Source organism: Dama dama, chromosome 19, assembly GCF_033118175.1.
Source record: "Dama dama isolate Ldn47 chromosome 19, ASM3311817v1, whole genome shotgun sequence".
In the NCBI taxonomy this organism is placed as follows: domain Eukaryota; kingdom Metazoa; phylum Chordata; class Mammalia; order Artiodactyla; family Cervidae; genus Dama; species Dama dama.
This window is the reverse complement of record NC_083699.1, coordinates 25,214,614-25,225,827: the sequence shown is the minus strand read 5'-3', so window position 1 is coordinate 25,225,827 and position 11,214 is coordinate 25,214,614. Positions and strand designations below refer to the sequence as shown.

The 11,214-nt window shown below is 41.3% G+C and overlaps 1 protein-coding gene across 1 annotated transcript; it reads left to right on the top strand.

Annotated features, from left to right (window-relative positions):
- The first annotated feature begins 6,579 nt into the window (after nucleotides 1-6,579).
- GHSR (growth hormone secretagogue receptor) lies at nucleotides 6,580-9,928 on the top strand. The gene is made up of 2 exons (XM_061167881.1): nucleotides 6,580-7,441; nucleotides 9,608-9,928. Exons 1-2 carry the CDS (start codon nucleotides 6,646-6,648, stop codon nucleotides 9,910-9,912), a joined length of 1,101 nt encoding a protein of 366 aa, XP_061023864.1. The 5' UTR covers nucleotides 6,580-6,645; the 3' UTR covers nucleotides 9,913-9,928.
- Nucleotides 9,929-11,214: the final 1,286 nt, after the last annotated feature.

Genomic DNA, 11,214 nt, shown 5'->3' with positions numbered 1-11,214 from the left:
TTCTTCTGCACTGCTTACACTTCTAGGTTGTCTTTCCTCATTAGTGTTCCAAAAGTAATGTTCCGTGATTTGTACAGAGGAAACATTCTGCTTTCTAACGCACCTGGCAAGACTTAACATAATGAAATATCTTGATACATTATCTTAATAGCATATTAAATAATACCTTGACATAATAAAATCAAATTACCCAAATGGTCATAGATTTTTTGGTATTCTTTACCAGCCTTAATAAGTAATTATGGATTTTTAGGAAATTAGAACTAGAGGTAGACTCCTATTTTAGTGATCTTGGTGAGATAATTTATAGTATTTAGCTTTCATTAAAGTGAATATATATTACAATCTATAGCAAAACAGTTTCAAGATATACTGTTTATTTTTATAAAGAAACTCATATATTCGTGTTTCACAAATCTTGTCTAGTTTATTAGCAATCCACCTTTTTGTCAGAGATTAACGTCCTCTTTATACCTCCATCCTCCTACCCCTCAACACTCCTAAAATAAACTGCCACCCAAATATCAATGGAGTATTTTGTAGAAAGTCTAGAATTTCAAAGATCCAAACACTACAAATAACAAACACCGAAAAAAAAGTCTTTGCTTCAGAGATTAGCTTCAGAGAAGACAACAATTGTTGAAGGCATCTGCTAAGAGGATTTTTAATTTAATGGAATTTGTTGTAACTCAATCAGTATAGCACAATTGCTGTGCACCATCTGTTGAAGCTTTGAAACTGCCTCGGATGTTACAGTCATATCCATTAAAATGGAATACTACTTTTTACAAACTTTCCTTCCTCCCATTTATTTTCCAGTGCTTTCAGAATCATTAGAAGATGAATTGACAAGGAAAAAAATCTCAAGAGTCAAAAGGACAACTCAACAGAAAAAAAAACCCAAATAACCTGATTTTCAAATTGGCAGAGGACTTGAATAGATACATCTCCAAAGAATATATACAAATATCCAATAAGTATGTGAAAAGGTGTTCAACATCACTATTTACAAGGGACATGTAAATCAAAACCATGATGATATACCACTTCATACTCATTAGGATGACTTTACAAAACAGGAAAATAAACAACAGAAAAAATTAAAAAAAAACCAGGGGATAGATATTGTCAAGGATGTAAAGAAATTGGAATCCCTGTGCATTGCTAGTGGGAATGTAAATAGGGCCACTGCTGTGGAAAACCATATGGCAGTTCCTCAAAAAATGAAATATAGAATTACCATATGACCCAGCTATTCCAATTCTGAGTATATACCTAAAAGAATTGAAAGCAGGGAAGCAAACAGATGTTTGTATATCAATGTTCATAGCAGCATTATTCACAAGAGCCAAAAGGTGGAAGTAATTCAGGTGTCCATTTGTGGACGGACAGATAAGCAAAATGTGGTCTATATACATAGAGTGAAATATTACTCAGGAAAGAAGATTCTGGCACAAGCTACAATATAGACAAACTGTGAGGACGATTATGCGAAACGAAATAAACCAGTCATAAAATAACAAATACTGGCAAGGGGTAACTAGAATAGTCAAATTCAGAGACAGAAAACAGATTGTGGTTGCTTGCCAGAGCTGGGAAGAGAACATTCTTCTTTTTATTAAACTGTCATTTCATCTTTATGTTATTCTGTGCTATACCTGTCAACATATAAAATGCAACATTATTATAATAGTAAAAGATTATTAAAAACATACAAGCAAAAACAATAAAATGTTGGTTGAATAACCACACATAAAAAAGCATTATTTCAATTAATTTTAGGACACATAGTTGTACACATTTGTAGACTCATGCATATGTGCTCAGTTTTGTCCAACTCTTTGCAACCCTATAGACTATAGCCTGCCAGGCTCCTCCTCCCTTGGAATTTTTCAGGAAAGAATACTGGAGTGGGTTGCCATGCCCTTCTTCAGGGGATCTTCCCGACCCAGGGATCAAACCCACATCGCTTTGTCTCCTACATTGGCAGGCAGGTTCTTTACCACTAGTGCCCCCTGGGAAGACCTGTACACACTTAGTGGGGTATATTCTAAGGACAAAGAGAACTGCAAGAAAATCTCAGGCTTTATTTGCCAAGTTTACTATTAACAGTAGTGCCAATGTTATTAGTTTGAAATCATTTAATGCATATTACAACATAAATAATTATGCTTATGTTGTTAGAAGCCAGGATATTCAGTAGGAATATAAAACCAAGTACGTTAAGTAAATAATCAGAAGTTGAATTGAAATATCTCTAAAGCTAATGACTTCTTAGTTTTTTGTATGGGAATAACTTCAAACAAAGAAAAGTTGCAAGAATAATACAAAGAAATCATTCTACCCCTTCCCTGGATTCATTTATTATTCATATTTTCCCCCATTTGCTTTGTCATTGCCTCTGTTTATCTGCTGATGCTGTTTAGTTGCTAAGTTGTATCTGACTCTTTGCAACCCCTTGGATGGCAGCCCGCCAGGCTCCACTGTCCATGAGATTTCCCAGGCAAGAATACTGGAGTGGGTTGCCGTTTCCTCCTCCAGGGGATCTTCCCAACCCAGGGATCAAATCCAAGTCTTCCACTTGGCAGATGGATTCTTTACCACTGAGCCACTTAGGAAGTTCTCTGTTTATCTACACATAAGTAACTATTATTCTGAAACAGAAGCATAGAGCATGGTTAAGTGTATATTTTTAAGAATATTTTCTTTCACATAGTTATCAATTCCAGTAAACTTAACATTGATTCAATACTTCTATCTAATCTATCCTACATATTCTAAGTTTGTCACTTAACCCAATATTGTCCTTTATAGAAGTTTTTATCCTCCAGTTTAGCATCCAGTCTAGGATAGAAATTACAGTTAGCTGTTTCATCTCTTTGGTTTTCTTTTGTCTGGAACATTTTCCCAGTCTTTCTTTGTCATATATAACGTTGACAGTTTGGGGAAGAAATTTTAAAAATAGAATATTCCTCATTTTGAGTCTGTCTGATATTTCCTTGCGATTAGTTTGAGATTGTGCATTCCCAGCTGGAATACCATGTAAGGGACTTTGTGTCTTTTACAGAGCATCACACTGGTGATGTTAAGTATGATCACTTGCTAAGAGTGTGTCTGATTTACCTACTGTATTATCATCATCTCATGACACTTTCAAAAAACATTTATCCTAGCTCTGTCGATAGACCGGATCTAGGCCATAATATTATAGGAGCAATAACCATCCCTACTGCCCAAACTGAAGTTTCTAAATGCCATTCCCCACTATAAGGTACCAGGAATTCTTGGAGAAATAGGGAACTTACACGGTAAGTTACTTACAAGTGGTGTTTTACTGTGCCACACATTTTGGCAAGGAAGTTCTCAAAGTCTAAGCAAGTCATGTCAGAGGCCCTGGAGCCAGCTTGAAAGGGATCTCATTAGCCAAAGATAGGATAATTTAAGCATTAAAAAGAAAAAAAACACTGTAATCTTGATGGCTCCTCACTGAATATATGAAAATCTATGAATCCATAATAATACTCCTCAAAGGATAAGGTATGCTGGGTTTTTATGCTCAGCACTGTGGTTTTGTGCCTATCTGAATAGTTTAGCATGCTCTGCTTCACCTATTGGAACTCAACTTTGAAGATCCAGTTCAGGTGGTACTTCCTCTGAGAAGCCTTCCCTAAAATCTCTATGCAGTTCATTGTTTCTCCATATTTCAACAGAGCTTATTGTACATGCCTCTTTAAATGCACATATCAAATTGTACTGGAATTGCTTGTTTAACTGTACTTTTCTCTCCGTATGGTAAGTTTATAAATACAGGACTTTTCTGACTTTTTTTTTTTTTGTCATTCCCAGTACCTGACACCTACTAATAGAAAGTTTTATATATTTTTATAATATTACGTGTTGTAAATGAATGAATCAATTTCAATAGTATCCCCTGTTTTTTTTTTTTTTGTTGTTGTTGTTCTTCATCACACAATACAGATTTGTCTTTATTTTAGAAAATAATTGAATGCAGTTAAAATCTGGCTATTTTGGCCAACATGACAAATTTTTGTTATAATGGATTTTTAAGAAGAATTTCACCTATTTATTAGCTATTACTTTTACATTCAATAGATTAGAAATATGTCCCCACAGTATTTTCCTGATTCTTATTCTTAGGCTATAGCCTCCTGTGGTATTTTTATTTATCCCACTGTTTTCTCCCCCTAGAGATTTGTCTGCACACAGAATACTACCGATAATGTAGAGTGCGTGCTAAGTTGCTTCAGTAATGTCCAACTCTTTGTGACCTCATGGACTGTAGCCCGCCAGGCTCCTCTGCCCATGAGGTTCTCCAGGCAAGGATACTGGAGTGGGCAGCCATGCTCTCCTGCAGGAGATCTTCCCGACCCAGGGATGGAACCCACATCTCTTAACCTGCTGCATTGGCAGATGGGTTCTTTACCACCAGTGCCATATGGAAAACCCGATAATGTAGTGTGGGGAGTGTTAAAGTCAAATCTAGTTGCTGTGTGAGAGCTTCTTATTTTGGTGGCTTCCCTTGTTGCAGAGCACGGGCTGTTGAGGGCAGGGACTTCAGTAGCTGCCCCCTGGTATGTGGGATCCTAGTTCCCAGACTAGGGATTGAACCCGAATCCCCTGCATTGGCAAGCAGATTCTTAACCACTGGAACCATCAGGCACTCCCCCATCTTTTTCTAAAATAATAATTGTAGTGGATCTTTGCTCCAACATCTGTACACAGCAGTAGTAACCTATGTAGCATTTTCCAGTAAGTTGCCTGTACTAAACTTCCAGTCTCTTCCTTTGTGTGGAATCTTTCATGCACATGTGCATACATCCAGCCTTAAATTTTTGTGGACTTTAAAGCATTAACAGTTTAGTCGGTAGAGGTAATATAAACCATCTGTCCAAGGCATATGCAAAGGCGCTAAAATGCTTCGGGAAAGCTCTCTCTCATACAAAGTCAATTTAGGCCACGGGTAAATGAGTGTGAATAGGCGCGGTCAGCGAAGCCACTTAATATGAGTCTGTGTTTGGGAGGAATCTCCTGGCTCCCTCGCGGAGCTGGACTGAGGCCCTGAGGCCAGAAGTGAAAGGTGAGAGCCAGCGGGCCTCAGCGGGGTGAGCAGGGCCGCGAGGTAGGAAGAGCCGGTCGCTGGCCACGGTGCTGAACACGCTTGTGAGCTGCTCCCAGGTTGGCCCGCCGGAAGAGGCCCGGCGGGTCAGCGAGTTAGAAGGCAGCCTCCAGTTTCGCTCCTTAGTTTGTGGATTCCTGGCTCCGAGCAGAGGACACAGGGGCCGCGTCCAGAGAGAGTCACCTGGAGAGCGTAGAGGCAGCCTCCGACCCATCCCCACGGAGCGCAGCTTCTGCCCCTCTATAGCAGTAACAGCAACGCTGCTGCCTATATTTATGTATTGAGCTACAACTCTGTCCCCAACACTCTTGACATCCATTCTCAGTGGTTTTCACAACATCCTCGAATGTGAAGCAAAAAGGTTGATGATTTACCCAAGGCTGATCTTTCTTATCCATGCCTCAAAAAATGCTTACTGATCACCCTCAACATACCAGCCTTACAGCCTCGGCTACGCCCCCTTTACCAGCTCCCCCCACCTCCGCCACGCTAGCACACCCCTTAGCTTGTCCCCCTCCTCCGAGGTTTGCTGCAGCAAAAGTAATCTCCTCCACAGCATATGCCCTACCACCGCCCGGTTGGGGGACTGCGCAAAGCGCTGGAATTCACAACAATTTATTCACACATCTTGCTCCTTCGTTCTCAGAAGTCCACCAGATGGGATATTCAAATCTAGTACCTGAGTCCCCAGCTTGCTGTGTGACCTTGGACAAGTGGCCGCACCTCTCTAAGCCTGCTTCTCCTCGCTAAGACGATGGTAGGTTCTAGGACTGTGTGAGGCTCTTCCCAGGCGCGCACGGTCTCCTCTCCCGTCGGAACACTCCCGACCTCCCTTTCCCACGCTCAGCTGTGCACTCTCAGTTTCAGGCACCAGCTTTGTAGCCAACTCTAACCCTTGTTGAGGCAGGCCCTGAGAGCTGAAGGTGTTCTCCCCGCTGTCCCCGCCCCCATCCTCGGGTGTGATCTGCCTTTGGGGCCACACTCAGCACGCGGCGCCCAGGCCAGTGGGGGAGCGCTCCCGCGCGCTGCAGCTTCGCGGTGCCGGGTCTCCGCTTCGCCGCGCTTTGGGAAATGCCAGAGGCAGCTGGAGCCTGAACGGGGAAGCAGGGTTGGTGAAGCTACCCCAGTGACAGGTACTTGCGTGGAGGCCGGCTGGAGGCTGGGTGGGGAGAGAGGGTCTTTGGGGGAGAGAATGGGGGCAAACGAGAGGTGCAAGAGCTGTGGGTCATTCTGTCCATCTCACCACCAAAACGTGTGTGTGTGTTTGTGTGTGTGTGTCTTCCTGCCTCCATCTCTCGCCCTCCTCCCCGCCTCAGGCTCTCAATCTCACCTTCTCGCTCAGATACTGCCTCTCCTCTCTCTTTCCTTTCCAAGCATCCTCCCTGAGAGCCCGCGCACGCTCCTCCCTCGCACTCTTTTGCGCCTAAGAGGACCTTCTCCCGGACCAGTCGGATCCAGCCTCTCAGCGCAGTCGTGCGTCCCTAAACCAGTTAAGCAGAATCGGCAGCATGTGGAATGCGACGCGGAGCGAGGAGCCGGGGCCCAACCTCACGCTGCCTGACCTGGGCTCGGACGGTCCCCCCGACAACGACTCGCTGACGGACGAGCTGCCACCCCTCTTCCCCGCGCCACTGCTGGCGGGCGTCACAGCCACCTGCGTGGCGCTCTTCGTGGTAGGCATCGCGGGCAACCTGCTCACCATGCTGGTGGTGTCGCGATTCCGCGAGCTGCGTACCACCACCAACCTCTACCTGTCCAGCATGGCCTTCTCCGACCTACTCATCTTCCTCTGCATGCCCCTCGACCTCGTGCGCCTCTGGCATTACCGGCCCTGGAACTTGGGTGACCTGCTTTGCAAACTCTTCCAGTTTGTTAGCGAGAGCTGCACCTACGCCACGGTGCTCACCATCACCGCGCTGAGCGTCGAGCGCTACTTTGCCATCTGCTTCCCGCTGCGGGCCAAGGTGGTGATCACCAAGGGCCGGGTGAAGCTCGTCATCCTGGTCATCTGGGCCGTGGCTTTCTGCAGCGCCGGGCCCATCTTCGTGCTGGTCGGAGTGGAGCATGAGAACGGCACCGACCCTCGGGACACCAACGAGTGCCGCGCCACCGAGTTCGCGGTGCGCTCCGGACTGCTCACCGTCATGGTGTGGGTGTCCAGCGTCTTCTTCTTCCTGCCTGTCTTCTGCCTCACTGTCCTCTACAGCCTCATCGGCAGGAAGCTGTGGAAGAGGAGACGCAGCGAGGCGGCGGTGGGCGCCTCGCTCAGAGACCAGAACCACAAACAAACCGTGAAGATGCTGGGTGGGTCTCCGTGAGCCCTCGAGCTCTTCTCTCCCCGTACCTACCCCTTCTCCCCGAGTCTCCCTCTCTCTCCTGTTTCTTGAAGTATATGTTGCCCTAGAAATCTCTCAATTATTTTCTCCTGTTTAGGTCTTGAGCCCTTTCTTTGGTCTCTAGTTTCTCTGTCGTGTGTCTCTTCTTTTGTTTTCCATTTTTTTCTCTGTCTGTATATCTCTGTTTTCCTCTCTCCTTTCTCCTTCCCTCCTCTCGTCCCTTGACTTTCTCCTTTGGTCTCTTTTTCTCTGTGTGTGTCTCATTCCTGGTCTCTCCTTCTCTCTCTTGTGGAAAAATGTCCCACCTTTGTATTTCTCTAAAATGTAGTGTGTATTAGCCTAGAAACTTCGTGTCAAAACCGAGATCTTTCATTAAAGACTCTCTTGTGGTCTTAAAGCATTAAAGTAGATGTTAAGCTTCCTGCCTCAATATGTAGATAACTAAGTTGCATTAAGAAAAGCAGGTACTGAGAGTGAAAAAATCAGGCATTGACTCTAGAAAGCATTCATTGGTAAACTTGTGATCACAAAAATGTGATCATTTGGATAATTCTATCAGAGAAGATTCGTTTTTCTTTCAACATTGTGATTTGCTTTCTGACTTGTATTTTTTTCAGATAATTACCTCAATTCTGTTTATCCTGATGCTGTTTATACAGCTTTGTAAGGAATATAAACTTCCTTCCTTTGTAAGGAAGTCAATGACAAAAAAGTACTGGGATCTCTGTTTTCATACTTACCTGTCTCTCCAAGTAGGAAAGGCTAGATAAACTAGGATAGGCAGGCTTCCAACATGAGAAAAGGAGGTGTGGAAGCTGGTAGGACTTACTATCTCTCCCCAAGTGAGCCTTCAGAGAACATCTGGATGCAGTATGGAATAGTTATTCCATAAATTCAGCTTCTGTAGCTATATGTGTTTGGTACAAGTAATACAAAGTGTGTTCACATCCAAGTGAAATTGTAATTCTACTTTTTTCAAAACCAGAATATTTACATTTTATTTGGACATTGTAGTAAACATTTTGTACTTATTTGCATACTTAGTGCTTCTTAGAAGTCATTTCAGGATGATTTTGCATTGTACTTTTACAATTCCTAAAATCCTGTATATTAAAGTGATAGAATTTATTCAAATAATATCAGTTTTTTTTTCTTTAGACCAGTGATTCTCATAATATGACTAATTGATTGAAATCTGCTAGTGCTCCTTAAGGGACTCTAAATTCATGTTGCTGCTGGGGCACTCGGTTGCTACTATGCAACTTAGTTTTGGGAGTACATTTAATAATTTCCTCTAATTTTATTTTTAAACTGTTAATTATCCTCACTGGTGTCTCAACACCAATGCTAATTTTGTTTTGCCTTGACAACTGTAAGGGAATCAATCACTTATGTGATTCCCTAAAGTGGTACAAGGACCAGAATATTTTTTTCTGTTATTTTTCCTCTGATTTCTGAATTTTAAAAACTTAACCTAGAAATGCAAAGGTATTGGGGGGAAAAAAAGCTACCTTACATGGGCAAAATTAAAACTTGAGTGGATAATCATTAATGTTAGTTAGTTTTATGGCCTTTTATTCCTTACTTATGTCTATTTTAGGTGGAAAAGTCTCATTCATCTCCATGGTTCTCAATCCTGACTGCATATCAATCTTTTATGAAACTTTAAAAAGAAAAAAATAAAACAGGTGTCCTGGTCTCCTTTCTAGAAGTTTTAATTTAGTTAGTTTGTATTGTATCCAAGGAATCTCTGTCCCAGGAAACTCTGATACGTAACTGTGGCTAAGTACAACCACAGTATCTCATATAGGTTTGATCTAACACATATAAAATTGTGGGCTATTGTGACTCGATTGTCAAGTTACTAGAGTCAATATGTCAACTCAAGCACAAAATTACTAAAGTAGTTGTTAAATAGAAATAATTGGAAAGCTTAGTGAAAATGGTTGAACTGTTGGTCCAAACAGAGTCAATCTTGGTTAAAATGTAGGAAGGGGGAAGAGCAAAACACGATATTTTTCTGAAGTCCGTTGTCACACCACACATAATCAAAACAAGTCCGTGTCTTCAGAAGAGATTGTGGTTTGCTATGACATACCTTGTACTGACGTTCTCTTTCTCATTGTCCTTTCAGCTGTAGTGGTTTTTGCTTTCATCCTCTGCTGGCTGCCCTTCCATGTAGGACGATATTTATTTTCCAAGTCCTTCGAGCCTGGCTCTGTGGAGATCGCTCAGATCAGCCAATACTGCAACCTCGTCTCCTTCGTCCTCTTCTACCTCAGCGCCGCCATCAACCCTATTCTGTACAACATCATGTCCAAGAAGTACCGGGTGGCAGTGTTCAAACTTCTGGGATTTGAACCCTTCTCCCAGAGGAAGCTCTCCACCCTAAAGGATGAAAGTTCTCGGGCCTGGACGGAATCTAGTATTAATACATGATCAAGCATATTGCTCAGTAAAGTCATCGCTCATTTATCTATACCATAAGCCATAGCACAGCAGACTTGGGAGGGAGTTTGAAGCTTAATTTTAGAATTAGGGGCACATAGGTCTGAAGACAATTGGGAGCAAGAAAAGATACACTTTGTAGTGTGTGAGCAGTTTGATTTGATTGCACACTCATCAGTGCTATCATACATGATTTCTGCATATTTCACTGCCTATCATTTTTGCATTCTACTGTTGGTGCTAGCAAGGGCTCTGCAGTTCAGAGAAGGAAGTGTAGAGAGGGCAATTAGGTCACTTTTTACTAGACAAATTCTAGCTTTAATTTCTTTTTCATAATGATAATTTTTTATTAAAAGAATAAAAAATTTAAAGCATGACTTTCAGAAGCTAGCAAATTTCATAGAGTTCCAAATCAGTGGTGTTCAAGAGAAATATGATGCAAAGTACTTAAGAAATCGATATAAAATTGTTAATGAGAATTTTATGTTTTTTTGTGATAAAGTCTTTAAAATCTGGTTTGTTTTTTAAATTTTAAGTTCACCTTAATTTGGACATTTGGGTGTTCATCAGTAATACTTGATTTATTGCAATTTCATAAATTTTGCAGAATAAAAAGTAGATTCATTAACCTAAGTTGTCTAAACATACTTAAGATTTCTCTAATAACTAAAACAAACATAAGTTTTTAACTTCAAAATTAATTGAAATTAGAAATTCAGTTCTTCAAGCTGCAGTAGTCACATTTCAAGTGTTTCAATAACCAAATGTGTCTAATGGCTACTATATTGGACAATGCAGCTCTAGAGTATATGGAAAATTATTGTTAATCTCATAAAAATGCTAAAAATAAATTCTCATTTCCTGAAATGTTTTTATAGTGAAATTAGCATAGGAGAGTGTTAGAGTGATAAATTCTAAGGATTATACCTGAATGCCGTGTAATTTCTGCTTGGGAGAAAATGGATATGAACTATAATATGCATGTATTTTAATCAAGTTGGGTTGCATGTGTTAGTAATAAGGAAATGAGGCTTTTTAAAAACTGTAGGAAATCACAAATTACCTTATTTGGCTTAACAAAAATACTTAAGCCAATCATAAGCCTTTGATTTGTGAATAGAGAATAATTTACAACTTACTCTAGAAAGTTTACAGAAACTTAGTAAACATAGTAATTTTTCAAATGGTGAAAAATTCAGTCCCTTCAGTGCTACTGCTGATTGATATTTCACACTTAAAAAAACCCTTATGACCATTTATTTCAAAATGCCTATGCCATGTCCTGTCTCCAGA

Bases quoted from the DNA above. Each gene is read 5' to 3' on its own strand.
- GHSR (XM_061167881.1), top strand. From the start codon at position 6,646: ATGTGGAATGCGACGCGGAGCGAGGAGCCGGGGCCCAACCTCACGCTG. The intron at 7,442-9,607 runs GTGGGTCTCCGT...TTGTCCTTTCAG, and splicing joins ACAAACCGTGAAGATGCTGG to CTGTAGTGGTTTTTGCTTTC.